At 40.5% G+C, this 23,990-nt stretch overlaps 2 protein-coding genes across 9 annotated transcripts in view; one reads left to right on the top strand and one right to left on the bottom strand.

Annotated features, from left to right (window-relative positions):
* The window catches only part of ADIPOR2 (adiponectin receptor 2), a 145,669-nt gene extending 127,256 nt beyond the window's left edge, over positions 1–18,413 (top strand). For 7 of the 8 annotated variants that reach the window (XM_038576322.1, XM_038576325.1, XM_038576323.1 and 4 more), the window contains 6 exons: positions 3,232–3,351; positions 7,987–8,158; positions 10,655–10,841; positions 11,080–11,267; positions 13,351–13,544; positions 15,599–15,915. In XM_038576322.1, coding sequence (XP_038432250.1) covers positions 3,232–3,351; positions 7,987–8,158; positions 10,655–10,841; positions 11,080–11,267; positions 13,351–13,544; positions 15,599–15,727 — 990 coding nt within the window. In that variant the 3' untranslated portion in view covers positions 15,728–15,915. Of the gene's footprint in view, positions 1–3,231; positions 3,352–7,986; positions 8,159–10,654; positions 10,842–11,079; positions 11,268–13,350; positions 13,545–15,598 lie in introns of all 8 variants that reach the window. The other variant, XM_038576327.1, reaches the window with a different exon arrangement.
* An 861-nt stretch (positions 18,414–19,274) lies between these two features.
* CACNA2D4 (calcium voltage-gated channel auxiliary subunit alpha2delta 4) overlaps positions 19,275–23,990 on the bottom strand; it is a 119,892-nt gene continuing 115,176 nt past the window's right edge. The window contains exons 37-38 of the mRNA XM_038577892.1: positions 23,700–23,782; positions 19,275–22,930 (exon numbers count right to left, since the gene is read on the bottom strand). Coding sequence (XP_038433820.1) covers positions 22,826–22,930; positions 23,700–23,782 — 188 coding nt within the window. The 3' untranslated portion in view covers positions 19,275–22,825. The remainder of the gene's footprint in view (positions 22,931–23,699; positions 23,783–23,990) is intronic.

The raw sequence follows: 23,990 nt of genomic DNA, 5'->3' as shown, positions 1-23,990 counted from the left end.
TTCTTAAAACAGATCTGCATTGTAGCAGATTCTTAAAATCATTTCACAGATAAGGAAACTGATGCTTAGGTTAAATGTAATCTTGTCAAAGATAACAGAATTTATCAGTAATCACAGTTTATCTGACTTCAAAATCATTCTTAATCCATTATGGCAAGCCACTTTTTCCTAAAAAAATGTTTGACCAAATGAATAAACAATGTTTATTGGCCACTAGTTGGTTTTTGACTCAGACCATACATCCTACATTATGAATGTACTTTTCTTTCAATAAACACGTATTTATCTCCAACAACAGTGTCATTAACCCTAACCTTATGGTTAGAGGTTGAACCATTCATCTCTCTTTTATGTAGATATTGTGAGTACCTATGGAGAGAGGCATTCTATTCTCATTTTTTCTTATCTAAGTTTCTAAGATTAACTGTGTGAAGTGCCCTTTCTTTTGCCAGGGAATCTGGCTTGCCTTTTTCTAGGAGTAGTCTTCTATAGATCCAAATGTATTATTAGCCTGATATTCTAAACTACTGACACTAAGTAATCCCATTGACATTTCAGACCAGTTCTTCGACTTAATTGGGTTTTACTTATGTTGGTGCAGGAAACATTTAACTAATCCTACTTTATATGCTCATTTATTTGTAGCTTTATTAGAAACTGTTGGCATAATTTATTTGTAAGTTGATGTTTTAATGGTACTTTATCATTTTTATTTTATGTTTAATTAGGCATCTTTTAAATTTTTTTGTTGAAGGAATTTTAAAGCATTAATTACTTGAGCCATAGTGAAGTATGTAACCCATTACACAGAACTGTTCTGGGGGCCAGTGGGAAAGAAGACCACATAGGCACTTAAAATCTCGTTTAGGAAATGATACATTAAAAAAAAGCAAAATTCCGTCAAGCATGAAATTAAAAAGTGTAAGTCAGTAAAAAAAGAGCTGTAACTCAGATATATTCATTGTCAAATAAGGGCTACAGATTTCAATTGCTAGAGAAGTTCAGAAGAGGAGGCAGTTGCTGTGGATTAGGTAGGGCATATATACATTCTGTGGTGAAAATTACTTAATTGATTTAGAGGGGATTGAAAAATTCTAAAATATTACAGTGGTTTGTGTTGTGCCCAAGATTGCGAATTCCAGAAACCACCAAGGAGCCGACACCGATGCAAACATACGAGGGTTTATTTACAAGCTCGAGCTTGGGTCCAAGTATACCCGACACAGCGGAGCAGTGACTTGGACTTGGACCCTGAAGTGGGTTACAGCTGGGTTTTTTATAGGCTGGTCTAGGGGATTTTCTACCATGGGCGTGGGCTCTGTTGTCTTTCTGATATGGGATTCTCTGCCAAGGGCAATTCTGAGCTCTGTTGTCTTTCTGATCTGGGATTACCTGCCAAGGACATTGAGGACATTCTGCAGTTTTTCCCATAAGTTCAGCTCTTATTCACAGGGGCCTAAGATGGCTGTACTTGTGCTAATGCTAAACTTTAGGTGGGATGGCCTTAATTTTTCTCGGCCTCCACAGTTTGTAGCCCTCCAAAGGGCCTAGTATGTACACAGATATATAGTATATTGTGTTAATAAAATTCCCTGAGGATGGAAGAAGCAATCTAAAAATGCTTGGTGGGAGAGGGGAGGGTGGCAGTCATGAAAGAAAGGTTGAGAAAAACTGGGCACTGAAGGACAGACAGGTAAGTTTTAGGGAAGTAATGAATGGAGGATGTTTTATAAGTAAGAATAGTAGAGAAGCAGAATCAAGATAGATTTCTTGGAGAACATAACTTTGTAACAATTGAGATTGGGTAGGCAACATGTCTCACCTGCTGCTTAATATTAAGCCCCTAGTTATCTTGAACAGTGAAGAGTAGGAAAATGAAATCTTAGGATTTCTTTTTAAACATGTTCAAATTCAAGTATTGTGGTAGATTACTTATTGTGCCTACACATTCATCCTTAACAATTTTCTGACTGGAGATAGAAAGTTATTCATTTCTTCATTCAGTCATGTTAACTTGTCCTGTTTATCTAGCTGACTCTTTGATACAGAATTCCAATTAGTGCTGTCGTTTTTCACTGAGTTGTGCTATCATTTTTCAATAAGTTGCAGAATCTCAGAATTTTAGAGAATAGGGAAGACTGTAGAGATTATTTAGTTTTATTTATTTATGATAGTCACACACAGAGAGAGAGAGGCAGAGACACAGGCAGAGGGAGAAGCAGGCTCCATGCACCGGGAGCCCGACGTGGGATTCGATCCCGGGTCTCCAGGATCGCGCCCTGGGCCAAAGGCAGGTGCCAAACCGGTGCGCCACCCAGGGATCCCGATTATTTAGTTTTAAACTCCTTATTTTAGATAGAAATGAGAAAGTTGAGGTTCAGATCGAGAAATCTATATATGGTTCCATCTATATTAGTGGCAAAACCACACTTAACTACTTACGGTCTCCTAACTTCTGGTCCATTGCCCTTCTCAGTATCATTATATCTAAACTAGTATGAAGCTTCATCTGGAAACAGAAATCTTAATTTTATTGATTTATCCCTTAAGGTCTAACCAGATTATTTCTTCTTCTTTTAGTCAGGAATGTGGAAAGACAGTGGGTGTGGGAGTTTTTACTTTTTTCCTTGACTAGTCTTAACCTTGGGCAACTTATTTTAACCTCTTTGCCTAATGTTCTTTGTTAAATGGTGATAAGAATACTTACCTAATAATAATAGACTGTCAGGATTAATTTAGATGGCCTATACAAAGGCCTTTCTTTTATGCTTGGCATATCTTAAGAATTGAGTAAATTTCTTTCCTCCCCTCCCCTCCCCCATTGTATTTACAATTATTGATTTTATATGTACCAAGTGGGGTTCTTGGAGTTTTCCCCCTCAGCAATTTCGAGAGAGAGAGAGAGAGAGAGAGAATATATATACATATATTATATATACATATATATCTGTGAATATAATTATTAAAACAAAAAAACCATTCACGCTACTCCAGGAATTTGCTACTGAAACGGCCATGGGAATGCTCTTGTATTTCATCTGTCTGTCAGAGAAGAATAACAGATGTTCATTTTTAATACTCATGATTCTATAATAAACTGACATTACTTGTTTGAGGCCTTGCTTTGACTTTAAGAGGGAATTATTTCATTATAATTTTTCAAGGTTAGTGTGTTGATAGTTTCATTTGGCTCCTGGTCTCTGTTTCTGACTTTCTGTGATTGCCTTACAGATCTCTGAGGAACATGAGTGCAATGATGAAGCTTCTCAGGAAGATGAGGGGTTTATGGGTATGTCCCCTCTTTTACAAGCCCATCATGCTATGGAAAGAATGGAAGAATTTGTTTGTAAGGTAAGATGACAGTTTGTTATCATTTCTATGCTATATGTTTACCCCTTCCCAAACAGGAATCTTTAAGGAGAGTTGCAGTACCTTAGCTGTTGGTTTACTTTGGAGATAATCTGTGGCAAAATGGGGACAGAAACAGTCTTATAACTTTAGTCCTGTTTAAGACAAAACACATTTGTTTCCCTATAGTACACATGATAAAGTTGTGATAAAACTCAAATATCCATCTGGGAAACAAGTGTTTCCTGATGTAAGTTAACATAGTAGAAGTCTTATTGATAATTCAGATAAGACAGGATCAAAGTTGGGCGTGGTTGATGCCTAGAGATAGTAAAATGCCATTTCCAAGTCCCTTGAATCTCTTCTACGTAACTGTGATGGCCAACGTGCTAATCTTTCTAAGGATTCTGTAAGTAATCAATATAATCTTTAGATAGATATTTCCCAGTTTTCATGCAGATTTAGTATTTCTAGTTCAGCTGGCATGTTTTGTCTCTATCTTATAATGCATTATCGGTTTCTTTAGGGATCTATTGTGGGCATTTTTTCCCCTTCTAAGATGGCAACTGGAATTGGAGGTTGCTTTCTTAGAGAAAAGAGTCAGGGGCTCTGGTAAGTTTAAAGCTACTTGATAACCTGACCGATGGGGACCTGGTGGGACTGATCCAAAGTCATAAGTCAATCTGTTTATGTTAGTATGTATAAATAAATTCATTTGTTAAACATTTCTGGAGAATTCTTGATTAAATATTTAGAAAGAAATTTTTATGACTCTTAGCTTTTTTTTATATAGGTTTCATAGAACCAAGACTTTTTTTGCATGTGGTCTTAGATCCTGAAAACTAAATTAGGTTTTCCTACATTCACAGTGGTGGTAGAAATAATTGGGGCCAGTTGACTCTAGAATACTGTACTTTGGACCTGAGGATGAGAAAACATTATAATCTGATTATAGACATTCCTTCTAAGATAAAGGGGATGCATGGAGAGCGCTGGGGGAGGGGTATACACATTTATGGATCTACTCAGAGCACAGGAAATTTTAATCAGTGTTTGAAAATTAGTGAAGAAAATGCAAAGCAGAATCATAGATTCTTTTAGTGATTGCTGTCTTAGGAGAATTAACACACAGGGATTTTGTAAAGGAGATATTTTGTTTTTCATAAAGCAAGTTTTGTGTTAAATCTCTCAAAGTTGAATATTTAGTGTCTGGGCCATTAGGGATTTTTAGTATTTACAGATCAGTGGGGAACTGTAGCTAACTTGACTGCCCTTTTATTCTCATTTTCTGAACTGAGAGTAAAGAATAAAGTAAATAAAATTTCCAGGGCAGCCCTGATGGCTCAGCGGTTTAGCGCTGCTGCCTTCAGTCTAGGGCGTGATCCTGGAGACCTGGGATCGAGTCCCACGTTGGGCTCCCTGCATGGAGCCTGCAGAGGGCTGCCTGTGGCTCTGCCTCTCTCCTTCTGTGTCTCTCATAAATGAATGAATGAATGAATGAATGAATGAATGAATGAATAAATAATCTTTAAAAAAAAAATCCAGTGTAACAGCTAATGGGAGAATAAACAGGGCATTTGTTAGCTCCGAACTGTGATTTACTGTGGAAAAAAAAAAGTGAATGGAACACAAAATTTACTACCATTCCCTTATTATTCTTTAGCAGTTTGTCTGTGAGAGTGGACTGGAGAGGCTTCCTGTGACATGGCATTCTCCAGGTTTGCTCCGCCTACTGCGGTCATGCAATTGAGTATACTTGATAATTAACTGGGTCTAGTGACACAAATTTTTTTTTCTTGGATAGGAAGCAAGTAAACAATTTTAAATGAAGTGTCCTGTGGTGTTGGTGGTATACACTCCCTTTTGGAAAAGCTTTTCTTACAGGAATAGGGGAAATAAAATCATTTAGTCTTTATAGAGTATCCAAGTTCCATCATGCTTTTTTCCCTCAGCCTTCAATTAAAAAGAAATGTTTGTGTATTAATGGTCTAATATAAATCCAGTGGACCATTGCTCAGATGTTTATGCAGTGCCTTTGTCAAGCTTATAAAGAAATATGTATTTGGCCAAGCTGTGATCCTGTTCTTTTTTCCCTGGGGGGGGTTAAAGAGGATGCCTGCTTTGGTTGGCATTTGGATCGACTCCAAGTTGAGAATTGAGGGTGCAGTGTCTGTTGAATATGACACCAACTTCAGTATAATAATGGAAGAATAGCTCCTTGGCTCAGTTTAAACCACTAGATTGGTTGTTGAGAAACAATGGAGAGAGATGCCTGGGTGGCTCAGCAGTTAAGCAGTTAAGCATCTGCCTTTGGCTCAGGGCATGACGCTCGAGTCCTGGGATGAGGCCCACATTGGGCTCCCTGCATGGAGTCTGCTTCTCTCTTTGTCTGTGTCTCTGCTTCTCTCTGTGTCTCTCATGAATAAGTAAATAAAATCTTTTAAAAAATGGAGAAAAATCACTGACGTTATATGCAAATATAACTAGTAAAAAACTCAACATATTTTTTCTGACTGCTAAAAGGGAGCATCTTGGCTGTGTGGGGTAACACTTTTCATATGGTCACAGCAGAGCTATTTGCATATTGTGAACTGCCTTGAGGATGAAGGGATTAATTTCTCTTTTCTTCTCTCTCTTAAAAATACAGTTCTCCCAAAGTAAAACAGAATAGCATCTTGTAAAGTTAATGTTAACAATCGCATTTTTTTTTTTCCAAGTTCAGATTAGATAAAAGAAATTCAGTATCTTGGAGTATTATCATTCTTTCCAGAAAGTCCTTTGGTAGATCTCAATTACTTTTCCAAGTGGTAATCCTAGGGATGCCTGGGTGGCTTAGTGGTTGGGCGGCTGCCTTCGGCTCAGGTCGTGATCTGGGATTGAGGCCCGTATCAGGCTCCTGCAAAGAGCCTGCTTCTCCCTCTGCCTGTGTCTCTGCCTCTCTCTCTCTCTCTCTCTCATGAATAAATAAATCTTAAAAAAAAAAAAAAAAAAGACCAACAAGTGGTAATACTATTACCAGTAGACATTAAAAATTTAGATTAGTCTTTTGTTGGCACTATTGTATTTTATTGTATGTTACACACAAGCATGGAATGGCCAGATTATCACTAGTAACTATAGGCCTCAGGTTTTGAGTTTAGAAGGTGAGAAAAGAAGTGGGGAGGCTAGAGAGAGAGTTTTAGTAGTGTTAAGAGGGCCACTTCTGCTCTTAAATTGTTAGTTCTCGTTTCCTTTGGAGTTACACAGAGGATCAGTTCTTTTACAAGTCTATTTCAATAAGAAGGATTAAGGAGAGCAGAGAACAGGAAGACATGAAGCAAAAAGAATGGGCTCAGTAGCTGGCAGTCACTTTGCATAGTAGAAAGAGAGCTGAGTTTGTGTTGCCTGCCCATGTTGTTTGTTACAAGAACCTAGGGAGTAGGAGTGGGGTCATTGTCTGAACCTGAAGCCTATAGGTAGATCATGTACCTGGCTTTTTTCCTTATACCTTTCTGATTAGTAGAAACAAGTTAGATTAGAATTAAGTGATCCTTGTGATCTGAGCTCTCTGGGATGAAATACATTAAAAGAAGCAGAGTGCACAGGTTGACAGGTTTTTAAGGACGGGTACCAAATTCCTGATCCCTTTTCTGTTAGGGTCTGTGAGGGAGGGACAATGAAGAAAAAGGAGAAGGGGGTGGGGTGGTGGGGATGGGACTTTTGAAGGCCCTTAACATTGAGTCTCTTTGCCATCTCTCCAGAATGAAAAGGGTGGATTAGTCACTAACTCTTAGATAGATAATAGCCTTTGGAGAGGGTCAGGGTTACCTACCATCTGTGGGGTGGATGCTGGGGCTCGCTAATTCATTTATGAAGTACTCTGGGTCATTTCATTTGATTCTTATGAAGTAATCAAAGTACCATTACCCTCATTTTATAAATGAGGAAACAGACTTGGTGATTTTCTGATGAAAGTCCCTTCAACTGGTTAATGGTAGAGATCCAAGATTGTGACTCCTGTGTACGTTTTTTTTTTTTTTTTTTTTCTTACTTCAGCATGTTTGTTGTGGTGGGAAAAGAAGGGAGAGGGAGAGAATTTAGCAGAAAGCACAAAAGTGATTTCTATGTACAGGTTGGCCCTGAATGACGCAGTGGTTAAAGGTACTGACTACTTTGCAGTTGAAAATCCATGTATAACTTTTGACTCCTCCAAAACTTAACTACTAACCTATCATCTGGGAGCCTTACTGTTAGCATAAAAATTCAACACATATTTTGTACGTTATATGTATTATAAACTATATTTACATTTAAAATAAGCTAGAGGAAAAAAAGTAACATCATAAGGAAGAGAAAATTAATTTATAGGATGATACTGTAAAAAATCTGCATATAAGTCAACACACATAGTTCAAGCATTCAAGGGTCAACTGTAGTTCTTTTTCCACCATCAGAAATATTAAGTATAAAAACAGTCATATTTAATCTCACAGGGACATTTCAGAGTAAAGTCTGTTGTGGGTGATAAAGGAAGGGGAGTTTGTACAGGTGGACCCTACCTTTAGCCAGACTGAAATGAGTCTTGAAACTATGCTTTTAGGGCAGCCAGTGTTGCCACATTGACAAAACCACAAAGATTTTTTGATACTCTTCTTCCAGGTATGGGAAGGTCGATGGCGAGTAATCCCTCATGATGTACTACCAGACTGGCTCAAGGATAATGATTTCCTTTTACATGGACATCGGCCCCCAATGCCTTCTTTCCGGGCCTGTTTTAAGAGCATTTTCAGAATACATACAGAGACAGGCAACATCTGGACACATCTTTTAGGTATGTAATATCAGTGGTGTAATGCATTAGTGATTCACTTTAATTTTTTTTCTATGTATTTGAGGAAAAGGATAAAACAAAAAATGTATTTGGGATCGGCCATTTTGTTTTCTGAATTTCTAATGATGCAGTTTCTTACTGGTTTATTCTGTGGTTATTCTAGTTTGCATTCTGACTTTATTATAGCTAAGTCATAATTTTCTCTCCTAGATTTTCAGATAGTGTCTTTGAACCAGGCCAAGGGAAAGGTGCTATACAAAATGTGGTATAATGTTTTAATGAACACTGTGAGGAGGATGCTTTATTTAATACAAATAAGCTGATTTTTCAAAATCATCACTTGGAATATTCACAATTAAATTTCAGTTTTGCTTGAAGTAGAATGTAATCTAATATTTTTTTCCATCATAATTGCATATTAAAGATTACAGTGGGGGAAGAATAGTCATTTCAGCAAACAGTATTGGGGAAACTGAGTAATTACATGTAAAAGGGTCAAGTTGGACCTTGCCTCATTCCATTATACAATTAACTCAAAATGGATCAAAGACTTAAACATAAGGACTAAAACTATAAAACCACTAGGTGCAAACATAGATGTAAATCTTTGTGACCTTGGATTAGGTGACAATTTCTTACAATTAACACCTAAATTTAGTACAAACAACCAAAGAAAAAATATTTTGGACTTTCTCGAAATTAAAAATTTTATTTGTCAAAGGACATTATCAAGAAAGTGGAAAGGTAACCCACAGAATGGGAGAAAATGCTTGCAAATCATATATCTGATGAGGATCTAGTAAATAACTTCTACAACTAAACAATAAAAGGACAACCCAGTTTAAAAAATGGGTAAAGCATACAACTAGACATTTCTCCAAAGATCTACAAATGGCCAGTATACACATGAAAAGATGCTCAAGTGTCAACTCTATTTCAATTAAAAAAAAAAAAAAAAAAAAAAAGAACAAAAAGTGGGATGCTCAACATCATTAGTCATTTTGGAAAATGCAAACCAAATACTTTGAAAATTGTAATGAGATACCACTTCACACACTAGAATGGCTATAATCAAGAAAATGGAAAGTAACAAGTTTTGGCAAGGATACAGAAAAATTACAACTTTGATACTTTTCTATTAGGAATGAAAATGGTACATACAGCCTTTATGGAAAGTAGTTTGACAGTTCCTCAAAAAGTTAAACAGAGTTATCAGTAGTTCTGCTCCTTAATTATGTACTCAAGAGAATTGAAAACATGTTCATACAAAAACATGTATATAAATGTTTTCTTTTCTTTTTTTTTTATATAAATGTTTTCTGCAACATTATCTATGATAGTTAAAAAGTAGAAACAACTGAAACATCTTTTAGCTGGTGAATGGGTGAATAAAATGTTGTATATCCCTGCAAATGAAATATTATAAAAAAGAGATGAAGTACTAATATGTGCTACAGTGTGGGTGAGCCTTGAAACATGCCAGACACAAAAGGCCACATACTGTATAATCCATATACATGAAATGCCCAGAATGTGAAGATCCATAGAGACAGAAAGTAGATTATTGGTTGTCTAGGGCTGGGAAGTAGTAGGGAGTGGGAGATGAACGTAATAGGTATGGGCTTCTTTTTGGTGTGATGAAGATATTCTGAAATTAAATAATAGAGATGGTCGCACAGCCTTGTGAAAAATTTTTTGTGGCTTACCCCATTTGACTTACATTTCATATCACACATTTGATTTCTGTTATGTCCCCAAATTTCTACCTGCTAGTATAGTGAGAGCAGAATCGAGTGTCAAATCCAGTTCATTGCTAGTGTCTAACTCAAAGGTAAAAGTTTTATTAAATAGAACAGTCACTTACCACATGTTTAACTTCTTAATTTCTGTCCTTGTGTTAAGTGACCCTTTCCCTCAGCAGTAAGAACGTGTATCTTACTGTGAAGAAAGGCAGTTTAAAAACTGGTCATGAAATAGCATGAGCAGGCATTTTATTGTCCTTAACTCTTGAATCTATTGGACCAACTGGTGAGGACCAGAGAAGCATAATGTTCCCTGACAGCTGTTGGTAGAGGAAAGGTGTATTTCTTGACAGAGTTTGGAGGTATTAGAATTCATTGCAAAAGCAAACACAAAATGGATCTGTGAAAACTGGGCTCCAACATATATGCCAAAAACTTTCTAAATGAAATTTTATACTAGATCTAGAGGTAGAAGTAGACTAATTTAGCAGCATTGTCTGGTTTTTGGATTATGTTCTTAGATAAATAAATTATTATTTTCTGTACACTCAGTTTATGAAGCCCAGGAGTATATGGTACCAGCAGTGTTTGAAGTGGACCAAAATTTTGGATAAGCTTTGTTATTTGGAAAATCTTTCTCATGGAGTTTTTGATTCAGGTATCATTCATGATTGTGAAGGACTGAGGATGTCATCAACACACAACACTGTTGTTGACAAGGATCATTTTTTCTCTCCCTGTCCTCCTTTCATAGGTTGTGTATTCTTCCTGTGCCTGGGGATCTTTTATATGTTTCGCCCAAACATCTCCTTTGTGGCCCCTCTGCAGGAGAAGGTGGTCTTTGGATTATTCTTCTTGGGGGCCATTCTCTGCCTTTCTTTTTCATGGCTCTTCCACACAGTCTACTGCCACTCAGAAGGGGTCTCCCGGCTCTTCTCTAAGTAAGTATCAGAAAGTCTACATTGTAATCAAATATTAGAGTTGGGGAAAAACATCCAGCACAGTTGTCAGAATTCCTGATACTATCTGATGGGAACTTAAAAACATTTTTTAAATTAAAGCAGGCATCCCTGTTTGCCTCTTGTCTGTTAGTGCTAGCTCATGTCATAGGGGATCAATTGGAACCTGTAGTGGGCCATACTTTTTAACATCACATGAATTTTTCTTTTCTTATTTTAGATTGGATTACTCTGGTATTGCTCTTCTGATAATGGGAAGTTTTGTTCCATGGCTTTATTATTCTTTCTACTGTAATCCACAACCTTGCTTCATCTACTTAATTGTCATCTGTGTGCTGGGCATTGCAGCCATTATAGTTTCTCAGTGGGACATGTTTGCTACCCCTCAGTATCGAGGAGTAAGAGCAGGTAAGAGATATGAAGGTTTTACATTGGACATTCCATTTATTTACCAGTCACTTATTAAAGGTCTACATGCCAAGTCCTGTGCTATGTACTTGTGATGCAAAGATAAATAAGTCATAGTTCCTGTTCTTCAGGGGCTTTAATGTAGTAGTGTTCATTAGTTGTCTTAAAGTGCTTAGAGTTGAGGGGCATGGTGAGCTTTATTGGCCAATGTAATTCACTAGAGTTTATGCCCATAAGGCAGTGGTTCTGTAACCTTTGTAAAAAAAAAAAAAAAAAGGATTACTCTTTCTCAGCTTGGAGTGTACTTTTTAGTGATTGATTCTTTTGTTGTTGTCATTCTTTGTTTTGTATTTTTATTTGAAAATGTGTACTGCTTAGGTAAATAAGACTTCACAATTGTATTCTATTAAAGTGAGCACCGTATATCTCTTCTAATGTAGGGATAAGGAGGCTTTTTATATTTAGGATCATGCCTGTTTCTCTGGAGATCATATGGAAAGCCAAAAGCCTCAAGTTGAACCTTCCTCTAGGAGTGGGGAGTTCACAGAGATATGTTTTTGTTTCTTTCAGTGGACCGAGGAATCCTTATAGCCAGGGCCATGTCTTTCAGTGTTCTGTCCTCAGTATCAAACTTGGTGCCTATTGAGAATGAACAAGTATTAGTAAAAGGAGTATTTTTCCTTTTGACCTTTTTTAAAAGAAAATCTCATATTAAAATCCAAGCCATGGTTCATCTGCAGCTACCTAGAACGTTAGAAGTAAGAATTTAACTTCTTGTTAATGACTGCAATAGTCTACCCACTTAGGTTTTTAAGTGATTATATAAGTAGAGAAGCAGTGGTCAGGGTTGGCTTCCAGTACTACTTAACTGTGGTGCTAAGCCTGCTTCAGCCCAGGAGATAAGAGTACAGCTGAATGTTCTACTGTGATACACATCAGAAGAACCAAGTTCCTGAGCTTTTGACTTCTAGAATGGTAGACAAGACCACTAGAGCCTTTGTTTAGCATGTGGAGGAAAATAGCAAGTGAAACAGGATCATGAGGATTTTTCTTTAGTGAGGAATAGAGGTAGGAAAAGGTTTTTATTTAGTCCTGTTTGATTCCCTTCTTTTATGAGAGGGGCATTGCCATTTTCCTCTTCTCTTACAGATGCCCATTATTTATTTGTATGTGCATGTATATGTATTGTTGCATACCAACACCTTATTAGGTCATGTCCAAAGCAAGTAACAGGCTCCTTGTCTTGTATTTTGAGAGTTAAGTGTCATTTTTAACTCCCTATGTCAGAATGTAGGAGCAGTTAACTGGCTGTAGCATATGAGGTGTTCCTGTGGTGGTTTGATTGACACAGATTTGTGTATATACTCATAAATTCACAGTCATATTATTCAACTTCTAAAAACTTAACACTCCATTTGCAACAGTGATTTTTTTTTTATTTTATTGTAGTTCACTAAAAAAAAAAAAATGCTAATCTAAATTCACATAGTTGATCTTATAACCTAGGTCATATCCAGAAGTTTGAAAAACACTTCTGTAGATAGTTTTGAAGGCAGTGGGGCTGTGGTGGAATGATTCTGATAGATTTCTGTACCGGATTGGTACTTTTGGGCCTGGGAGCATTCATAACCGCACGCCCCCTCCATTGCCACCCCCACCAGTCCATGCCACTCCAACCCCAGGAATGTCTGTTCCTTTAAAGGAGAGATAAAATGTGTGAAATTGCTTTGTATTGCAATATGTGTCTATAAGGAGGAAGCATTTAGGAAAGTCTAAACTCCTAGAGCTGTGTATTCCTCAAACACTTAGCAACACATATCTAAACCCTTTGAGGACTGCTGACTTGTTAAGCTTCTCTCAGCGGGAGGCTCCTTGGATTTGTAAATCGATCTATCATTTAGAACATATCTGTGCTATCTGGGGTGGCAGTATCCTCAGAGTTTGAAGAACCTTCCTTTCCCTTTCAAACAAGCATCATACTTGAAATACTCAGCTTATAGAATCACTAGTACTGTGCTGTAATATTGACTTCTTCCTCATTTGTCTTGTGCATTTTTACTTTATTTTATCCTTGTGATTGTAGGAGTATTTTTGGGCCTTGGTCTGAGTGGAATCATTCCTACCTTGCACTATGTCATCGCGGAGGGGTTCCTGAAGGCAGCCACCATAGGGCAGATCGGCTGGCTCATGCTAATGGCCAGCCTCTACATCACAGGCGCCGCCCTCTATGCTGCCCGCATCCCTGAGCGCTTCTTTCCTGGCAAATGTGATATCTGGGTAAGTAGGACCGGGGGCAGTTAGTATGCACACGTATATATCTGTTAGTATGTACACGTATATATCTGTTAGTGTGTATTGGCAGACCGGGAAGTAAAATAATGGAAAAAGGTTTAGACTAAAAATTGAGAGACCTGTATTTTAGTTGTAACTCTCCTTCATTAAGTTATGTTTCTCAGGACGATAAGTACAGTGATGATTAACATTTACTGAGCACTGACTTGGTGGCTGGTATGGTACTGTATGAGCACTTTACACAGATTACCTCATTTAATACGTTGGTCCTGTGATACGACAAATATTAATGTCTTCATTTTAAGGATTAGGAAATGAAGCTTAGGGGGATTAGTAACTTGTCCAACATTAGAACAAATTATAACTGGTAGGAGTGGAATTTGAATCAGGCTAGTCTAATATCAGAGTCTATGCTCGTTTATACTACATTGAACTGGCAAGGCATTTAGTTTGTTTTAGTTTCCTCATTTAGAAAATGAGGGTGATGGACTAGATTGTTTACCAAAGTCCTTTTTGATACTAAAATCCAATGATTTGTAATGAGAGATTGAGTGTGTATACATGTGTTGGTTGCAAGAGGAGGGAGAGCTAACTAGATTGTGGTTAAGAGAGAGCGAAAGAGAAGGAGAAAAGAAATGTAAGGGACCAATAGGTGGGATATTTTGTAATTGATGATGTCCTGAAAGATTTTCAGTAGGTACAGAATTGCGGAGTTGTTTGATTATGAATTCTGTTCCTCTACCTGTTGTTGATCATTGTAGACTAAACTGATCACCTAGTCTTTGAAGTTCAATTTAGCCCTCCATAAAATGAAGATAATGCTAATTTAGGCAATCTGTTCAGGTTCAAATTAGTTAATTTGTCTTTTGGAGATTGTCTCATCATCATATTGACATTGATTGTGGAAATATTTCTCCCCCTACTTTTTTGGGAGAATGAATCCCCTTTGATTTCCAGGGAAGCATTTCCTGAGATGTGGCTCCTTCTTGTTGCACCTCTAAAATCAATATTTTTTACTTGATGAACACTGTTTTGCAGCTGTATTTTTTCATTTTGAGATGACAATAAGAGAATAGTAGAATTTTTGAAGTATGTTTGGTTCACTGAGCAATCAATAAACCCCTTTTAAGAAATGAACTAGCATTCAACAGATTGAATCAGAAAAAAATACCATGTGCTTATAGACAAGCTTCTGATTTGAGAAGGGAGGAAAAGGGCTAGCTTTGCTGGCCTTTTGATATAGGATGTCATTTGTGTAATTTCGGAGTCTTAGAGCTAAGGAGACATATGTTTTAATCATCTACCTAATCCTGGAAATCCCTTAATTTTTCTTTTCTTTTCTTTTTTTTTTTTTACATTTCTTCTTCTTTTTTCTTTTTTTTCTTTTTCTTTTTCTTTCTTTCTTTCTTTTTTTTTATGATAGTCACACACACACACACACACAGAGAGAGAGAGAGAGAGAGGGACAGAGACACAGGCAGAGGGAGAAGCAGGCTCCATGCACCAGGAGCCCGACGTGGGATTCGATCCCGGGTCTCCAGGATCACGCCCTCGGCCAAAGGCAGGCGCCAAACCGCTGTGCCACCCAGGGATCCCCCCTTTAGTTTTTCTGAGAGAGAGAGCACATTTAAATTGGCCATAGCTTTGTGTTTTACTTAGGCCATGATAAAAACCTCCTTCAGCAGAGAGGAAAACCTCCCCGTCTGACTAGCCCACAGGTAGGCACAGAGGGATCCTTGGGCCTTTGTAGTCTGTTGGCAAGAGTGTGTTTATGCCATTTGCCCCTGAGTTCACCAGATACTCCTGTGTTATGTGTATACGTCTTCATGGTTAGAATTTAGCGGCAGCACCTTGACTTTCTTGGGGACAGCTGGCCTTCAGAATGTGATATGCCCAGTGGATATTCCAAGATCTGTGGACACCTTGAATTTGAGCTCTTGTCACCTAAATTCCCTGCCTTGCTCAGCACAAATGGCGTGAAGACTCTTTAGCAGACTTTAATAATGAATGGATTTCTCCCCCCTCCCCCTTGCCTCTAGTTTCACTCTCATCAGCTATTTCACATCTTTGTGGTGGCGGGCGCGTTCGTTCACTTCCACGGCGTCTCGAACCTCCAGGAGTTCCGTTTCATGATTGGTGGAGGCTGCAGCGAAGAGGACACACTCTGACACCTTCCGTGAGCCAGGGACCCTGAACAGAGCCTGTAGCATCTGCAGGCCTCCCTTTCCGGCCATTGAGGCCAGTGCCAGAAGAGCCCCGAAACTTTGACAGCCTCATGGGCTTTGTGATGCCCCCGGGGCTCCACCTGGTACACGCCTGAGAAGAGAAAAACAAAAATAAACCATACCTCAAAGGATGAAGTGCGTCAGTTTGGAGACAAGGAGAAATGACCCAAACCCTGACTTGTAATTGGGATTTCCTGATTGAGGGTTTTGCACGACCTGGGCAAACTGGCTTCTGATCCGTGTCACATTATTTTGTAGAAGATTGGAAACACAGTTTAGCTGGTGGTTTGTTCTTCTCCCTTTCTCTCTCCTTAATCAGTAATACAAACCAATTTAGGTGAACATTTATATCCTATTAAAGGGTGGGAATGTGATTTTAGATGCTCTTTTGAAAGAACAAAGAAATTAATGTAAATAAGATTTCTAACTTGCTGTTTAAATAAGAATTTATATAAATGTTTAAAACATAGGGGTAGGGGAGGGAGGGGAATTTTTGTATAGAATGAAACATGCAAGTACCACACACTGTTTCAATTTTGCACAAAGTGACTGTAGGAAGATCAGGTGATGGCCCCAGAATGTATAATGCCTTGGTGCACCAAGGTGCCTTCTAAAGGCTGGCATACCTTGGACCCTGCGGGGCAGAAAGTACAGCCCCGGCCCATTGATTGCTTGACCATTCTCATGTTTGAGAGCCTTTGGGAATCCCGAGGTAGAGGGAAGCTGTATGTGTTTCTCAGTGGAAGCAGCATGTGAATGGCTGACAGGATGTGTTAGATAAAGGCTCTAGTTAAGGTATCATTTGAGAGACTGGTTTTCTGTGCTGAGAGTGACTCCTTCTAAAGAGTAGAGCCATTTACTTGGGAAAGTTAATTATGCCAGCAAAGGGGTAATGGAGACAGTGGGAGGAGCTCTGGAAATGTTAGCATAGAGGCTGATCTAATTACTTACTGGCTTCCTATTCAGTTTTGTGGTGACTTTTATCTGCAGAAATGTGACAGTTTTCCAGATCTTTGCTGTGGAGCTCTGGAACGTCCCCAAAATTTCCTTCTGTTACAGTCACTGCCCTAACTACCCTTTCTCCTCCTGGGAATACAAATGGACCTGACATCATAGTTCCTGGCATGGAGCCAGCCACAAAAGAGATTCCCCTTGTCCAGGTGCCTCCTGAGCTCATTTACATAGGTTGGAAGGATGCTTCCTTTGGATCAGGAAAGGTGAATTGCACCTCTGACACTACTGTCTTAGTAAGCCTAGTTGTGACACACATATCGGCTGTCTTTAAACAAAAAAGCCAGTAGAACTCTTGTAAAGCAAGGTCTAGTCCCACCATGGAGTTATCAGTATTCCCTGAACCCCAGTTTTTGAGGATAGCATGGTGGGAAGTTTTAAAAGAAAGTTGGATCTTTCAGGGAGCCTCATACAGTCCTTAAGCTATATCTTTAAAGAGCTGCTGAAAGTAGGAAAAAGGTTACTCATACCCCAGAGGTACCATAGAATTCTAATCTTGGCTCATAGGCAAACCACCAAAATAGCACTTGAGTCTAAGGTTACTTGCTGTCATCCAAGACTTCAGGTGATTGAGTTACATCTGGGGATTGTGGGTTTTAGAGCTAAACACTGAAGCCCTGTGCCTGGGGGCTGGCATCCTCAAATAGGTGTTTGGTGTATGGATAGGGTCTCCTGTCCAGTAGTGTTTTCTTGGTCATTAATTTCCTTTCTCTTCCCTTCCAATCTCCCAGCTTTTGCTGGGAGAAAGAATCCATTGTAGAACTTGGGAAGAACTTAAAGAGTTTTTTGGTTCTGGATAAAGTCACTGCCTGGAGGCTAGGGGACCCAGCAAAAGACTTTTGTGAACTGATGGAGTGCCTGACAGAATAAAGAACAGTATTACTCTCTTTGGTCAGTGGCCATCTGGAAGGAAAGACAGTCTCATGGAAGCAACAGCACATATCAGAAGCCAGACTTACTCTTCGGTCATGCATTTTGGGATACAGGGTATAAGATGCAGCCCTGTAACAACACCAACAGAAGTAGTAGTTTCTGGGCCCAGTCACCCCACACCCCAAAGGAGGAGCTGAATCTGGTTCAACATAGCACAAACTGTTAGGAAAAATGAAATTAACATCAATGATATGTAGTCCAGTAAAAATCTCCCTCTTTAGGGTGTGTGTGCGTGTGCGTGTGTGTGTGTGTGTGTGTGTGGGTGGGTGTGTGTGTGCGCGCGCCCATTTATATGTGTGTGTCTATGTGCAACTCACTACCAACAGCCTCACTGTGCACTTGGTCTTCACAGTGCTCGCTGAGAACTCTCACCAGGTTGGCGCCTGAATGCCTTACTCTCAGCATCAGAGGCTGGCTTGCTCTGTGCAGATTTTTAATTTTCTTTGTTGGCCCTGGGCTGGTTAGGACCTCTACAGCTTCGTTCTTTCACCATTAAATAGTGGCCTTTTTCAGTATTTCCCCCCTGTCCCTTTATAAAATGCTGAAGCCACAAAGCACATTTTTGGGGATCATAGAAGGTTGGGGTTCCAGAAAGGCCTCTTGTGTGATGGTTCAATTCACCATGGGATTTCCCTTACTCGCTGTATTCTCAACTTCTAATAAAAAGAACCAAATGGAATATGAACTTATGTCGTGTGCTTTTTTATTGCCTCAGCTTAAACACTGAAGCTTAAGAAATTTTCAGACTCCTCCCCCCATTCTAAATGCACAAATCAAAGGATTTATGCCTAACTCACATTTCCCAAACTTTTCTCTCTTTTTTAAAAAAGATTTTATTTATGTATTTATTTCAGAGAGAGCATAAGCAGGGGGAGTGTAGAGGAAGAAGCAGCTACCCCTGAGCAAGGAGCCCCATGTGGGCTCAGTCCCAGCACCCTGGGATCATGACCTGAGCCAAAGGCAGATGCTTAACCACTGAAACCACCCAGGAGCCCCTCAACCTCTCTTAAGCTTTCATTACAGCTGGAACCAGGTTTAGAATGGAGAGGAGAGCTGACTCCAAGGGGCAGTTCTTAATTTATGATTAAAGTTTATAAGTATAATACCTAACATAATGGACACTTTATGTGAAGGTGTCTCAGATACTTGTAACCACCTCCCTGTTAACTGATCAGCATTACTCATTTCCTAAATGAGGAGACTGAAGCTTGGAAAAACCAAGTGTGACTTTTGTGCCAGCAATCTTTACAAAGAAGAGAGTTTGGAATAAATAATCTAATGTGTGTTGATTTAAAGGTTTGGGGTTTGTTAACCCTTTGTGTAATTTAAGGAATCCCAACCCCTTTGCCTTAGGTAAATTGTTTTTGCAGGGGAATTTCCAGTATTTGAATTCTCATTTCTTATTTTTTTTAAAGATTAATTTATTTTAGAAAGAGCACGAGCAGGAGAGGGAGAGTGAGAATCTCAAGCAGTCTCCCGCTAAGCATGGAGCAGGAGGCAGGGCTCAACCTCATGACTCAGATCACAACCTGAGCTAAAACCCAAGAGTTGGATGCTTAACCAACTGCATCACCCAGGCTTCCCGAATTGTCATTTTTAATTGTAGATACAACTTTAGGGTTTCCCCATATATTATCTGGGTATAGAACCTTGGATCGCATTCTGCTCCTTTGAGGCCTTTACAAAGAGCCATTTGATTTTTTTTCCAATTTTTGTTTTCCCCTTAAAAACTGTATGCCTTCCTTTTCTCACATGGTGTCCATGGGTATTGTAAAGGAAATGAAGGACAAGTTTGAACCTTGACTTCATAGAATGCTAGTGCTCTGGGTTTCCTGAAGAAGCCCTTGGGCAGTATTGTTTACAATTATCCTAGAAATATCTTTGTCTCTAGAGAATATTTTGCTCCAGTTACAGTGTGTTTGGTGTTTTCCTTCCCTCATTAGTCATCGACTATTGGCCACCACTCCTTGTGTCCTTACGTACAAGGTTTTTATGCCTTCAGTGATGTGACTTGGTAAAAAACAAAGATGTCAATCTGACTTCATAACTTATACTTGAGATGGCTTGGAGCAGGGATCAGGGAAACTAAGGAAGCAGGGAACCTAGCTGCACAAATGTGAAAGCCTCTCATGATAGCACATCTCATTGCTGCCTTGGCTATGCGGACTTAAAACAAGAAGTAGGGTCAGGGTCAGGTTCTGCCATATGCCAGAGACTAGGCAAGAGGTCGTTTATTTCCCTACTCTCGCTTTTCTCACCAATTTTTCTCCTTTTCTCACCTTTTAAAATGGGCTTATATGGGACACGTGGGTGACTCAATGGTTGAGCCTTTGGCCCAGGTCAGGTCGTGATCCTGGGGTCTCAGGATCAAGTCCCATATTGGGTTCCCCGCAGGGAGCCTGCCTATGTCTCTGCCTCTTTTTGTGTGTCTCTCATGAATAAATAAAATCTTTAAAAAATAAAAGAAAGTGGGCTTATATTCTTTGCATCTTTCCCTGAGATCAACATTTCTCAAAATTTCCATAGTGATTGGCTGCCAAACTCTTGCTCGAATTCCTCCCTGCTGTGACCCTCCCCCCTCCCATATTTACTTTTCTTACTTTAAGATGTGTCCATTCTCTTGCCCCCCTGAATCAGACTTTCACTTAGCATTATGAAGTGGGGAACTGCTTTACCTGAAAGCACTCCCATTAAAGTATACGCAGTTATTAGATGGATCTAGTAGATAATTTGTCCCTGGTACTGAGGAAGGAGGATCTGACAGCTGCTTTGAGTTGTTGGTCATCCAAAGATATGCAGCATTTTTAAGAAAAGAGATTTAAGATTCTGCCTACAGAATCTTGTCATGTATGCCTTTGGTTTTAACTTTGTTCATCTGAAATTGGTGATGGCGCTTTAGCTTGAGCTAGGCTGCCACCTGCTGTCCTGTAGTGGTTAAAAGAAGAAAGGAAGACTAGTTTGGACCTCCGAAGCGGACAACAATATTCCATCTTCCCAGGTGAAGAGCAAGGTTAGTAAGTTCATTTCCTCCATTGGTTCTAAAAGTGATTTCCCAATTTGACAGTCTCCTCCTGGCCATTTAGAGGCATGGGGATGATGAAGCAAAACAAGGCTGGGAGCTGCCCCAGCACTTCCTAATCCTGGTTTTTAGATTACGTGGTCAAGGTAGTTGATGAATTTGTCTGAAAATGCTCTCCCTGGGTGGGCAAGGAAGACAGACCTTTCAAAAGACAGGATTGCTGTCCTAGAGAGGAACACTAGCAGGCTGTGTCTGGGAGCTGGCAGTAGAGGTCAGATGCTGTTGGAGACCGGATATTTTTTTTTTAAGATTTTATTATTTATTCATGAGAGACAAGGAGAGAGGCAGAGACACAGGCAGAGGGAGAAGCAGGCTCCATGTAGGGAGCCCGACGGACTCTATCCCGGGGCCCCAGGATCATGCCCTGGGCTGAAGGCAGTGCTAAACCACTGAGCCACCCAGGCTGCCCTATAAATGGGGCTGTTAATGCCTATCTCACATGCTTGTTTTGAGACTAAATGTTGAAAGTAAAGTCATATGATCAATAATATAGGGCATTTTACAAATACTGCAATGAATTCATTGTTCAGAATTGGCCCACTCTACAGGGAATTGGGGTCATTTGCTGGCGGGAACTGGTACTTTGAGTTGTGGAGAGCTGGGAAGAAGGGTCACCCGAGGCCCTGCACACTGTCCATGCTTACCTTGGGGCTTGGCTAGGACCTCTTCATTGGAGGTTGGTTAAATTTAAAGCTCTGAGGCCACCTCAGAATTTCTACATGGTTCTGCCTTTAATTGCTCTCATAGTGGAGGCTGCTCTCTCTCAGGTAGGGAGGGAGGAGAAAGCCCCAGAGCCTTGAGACCTTGGGGGGAGGGGTGCACCTGGGGAGAGCTCCCCTTCTGGTGCACTTTGCTGTGTATGTTGGCATGTTCCCCGAAAAGCCAGCCTCAGGCACAGAGTCAGGTGGTCTCTTTTGTAGATTAGTGGCTAGAAAAAGAGCACCATGGGCTCTGGACCTCCCGGGGAGACCCCTTACCACACCATTGTGAAAGGCTGGTCTTCCTGGGCCTCTCTGCTTGGCTACCACTATTCCTCCAACTCCCCCATTCTTACGCCACCGTCTAGTGCAGCAGCTGTATATTTTACCCCATTGGCTTTTTCTTAAATGCAAAAGCTTCTATACATTAGCATTTTGTAAAGAGAGTTTTGGAAATTTTTAAAAGCAATAGTTTGCAGACGTGCCACGCCACAGTAATCTAAAAGGATTTAATACCTGTTCCTGTTTTGGGGTTTTCCCATTTCTCTTTACTTCCCTGCCTTCTGTCCGTCTGTCTCAAACACACAGAACTTGTTTGAGCAGCAGCTAGGAAACTGACTACCCTCCACCATGCACTCATTTTGAGAAAGCTCTGTGTCAGGTGGGGGTGTGTTCTTCATCTCATTTTTGTGGTTGGCCTTATCCTGCCCCTCTTAGTACCTTTAAGTTCTCGGATTCTATTGAAGACCAACCAGTTTCATTAGAAACACCTGACCCTTGGCTGGGTCTGGACTTGCAGAGAATAGATGGAATTAAATGCTTTTGTCTTGGGGCAGCCCCGGTGGCTCAGCGGCTTACCACCGCCTTCAGCCCAGGGCCTGATCCTGGAGACCCAGGATCGGGATCGGGTCCCACATCAGGCTCTCTGCATGGGACCTGCTTCTCCCTCTGCCTGTGTCTCTGCATGTCTCTCGCCTCTCTGTCTTTCATGAATAAATAAAACCCTTAAAAACTAAAAAAAAATTCTTTTGTCTTGGTCTAAGTTGAGCTTGTGTTGGACTCCTGAAGCAGAGGTAGTAGGCAGGATGGGAGGATGCCCACTGAGACTCGGGGTGGATGGTACTAGGCACCCTGGAAGATCTTGGAGAAGTAGTTTCTGGTTCCATCCAGCAATCTCAGGAGGCAGTGTCCATTAGCCCAAGACTGAGATGAACAGTGACCTGGCCCAGGTGTAGTGAGGTGGATCCCATGCCAGGTGCTGACTCCTTAGAATGTTTCTGGAAGAATCATTTTGTCAAAACAGGTCAGATTGGGTTGGTGTCACTGCAGCAGCTGGAGTGGTAGCACCCAGGCACACAGAGGCAGCAGGAGCATGGGGAGTGAGGCTGAGGTGTCCGCGGTGCCACCACACTCTTGGGCGTTTTCCTGTGAACCCAGAGCAGAGATGAAACAGTAGCATTCAAGATGAGGCAACTATCCCAGCCAGAAGAGGCAAGGAATGGGGGGGGGGGGGGGGGTGTCTCTGGGAATTAAAGCCAAATACCTGGAGAAAGAGAGAAGTTCTAGAAACCATCCTTTTTAGGTTACCTATCTTTTAGAGGGAAGGTAGAGGCTGTGCAGTCAGCCCAGAACTGGGCTCAAGCCTCTGCTTGTCCCTAGTCTTATAGGGAGGGGGCCATACTCTTAGAATCTGACTCTAGAGAAGCCATCAACTCTGGAAGCTTCTTTGATGTCAATTATGTGTGGCAGTCATATCGAGCAAAGACAATACCATGTATAAGGCACCCAGCTGGAGGCCTTAAGCTAAAAGCACCTTACATAGTGGGTACTAAATGAATGTCGGTCACCATTAGTATTGTGCATATCATGGTTTCCTATAACTTGTTCAGGTCATTGGGAGCTAAGTGCAGTAGTAATGGAGGCAATATGGGGAAGCTGTGTTTTAAATCACTGAGGGTCCGAACCCTGGAAAATTTGGCCCTCCTTGTGAAAGTACCCTGGGATCCTGGTTGACTTCGTGTTTGCCTGCCATGGGCCTAAATGTAAATGCATGTGCAGGAATGTGTTCCCTTGGAGGTGCACATGTACAGCTGTGTTCATGTGGCCACTCAGATCTGCAAACGCACAGGCACAGTCCTAGAGCTGAGGATTTGGGGAAGCCCTCCACCTATGCCCCCGTGCCCTGAGCCCTCACCTCTGGATGGAAGGCATGGCAGGAATCTGGTCTCCGGCGAAGCTTCTGGGAGCGCATCCTGTCACACTTGACAGAGGCGTTATGTGCACAATTCACTGTTAAGGTGGACACCTCATGACAGGAGCTGATTCTGGAGATTAGTCTAGAGAGTAAGTTTGGGAAGAACCTACTCTTAGTGGGACCAGCTGCCTTGCAGGTGGCTTCCAAGGTCAGAAGACAGCGCCCAGGGGCAGGGGTGGCAGGGGAACAAGTCTCAATGCCCCGTGGAGGTGGGTGGAATGCTGGTGGTGA

This window comes from Canis lupus, chromosome 27 (genome assembly GCF_011100685.1).
Source record: "Canis lupus familiaris isolate Mischka breed German Shepherd chromosome 27, alternate assembly UU_Cfam_GSD_1.0, whole genome shotgun sequence".
NCBI classification, from domain to species: Eukaryota; Metazoa; Chordata; class Mammalia; order Carnivora; family Canidae; genus Canis; species Canis lupus.
This window is presented reverse-complemented; position numbering and strand designations above follow the sequence as displayed.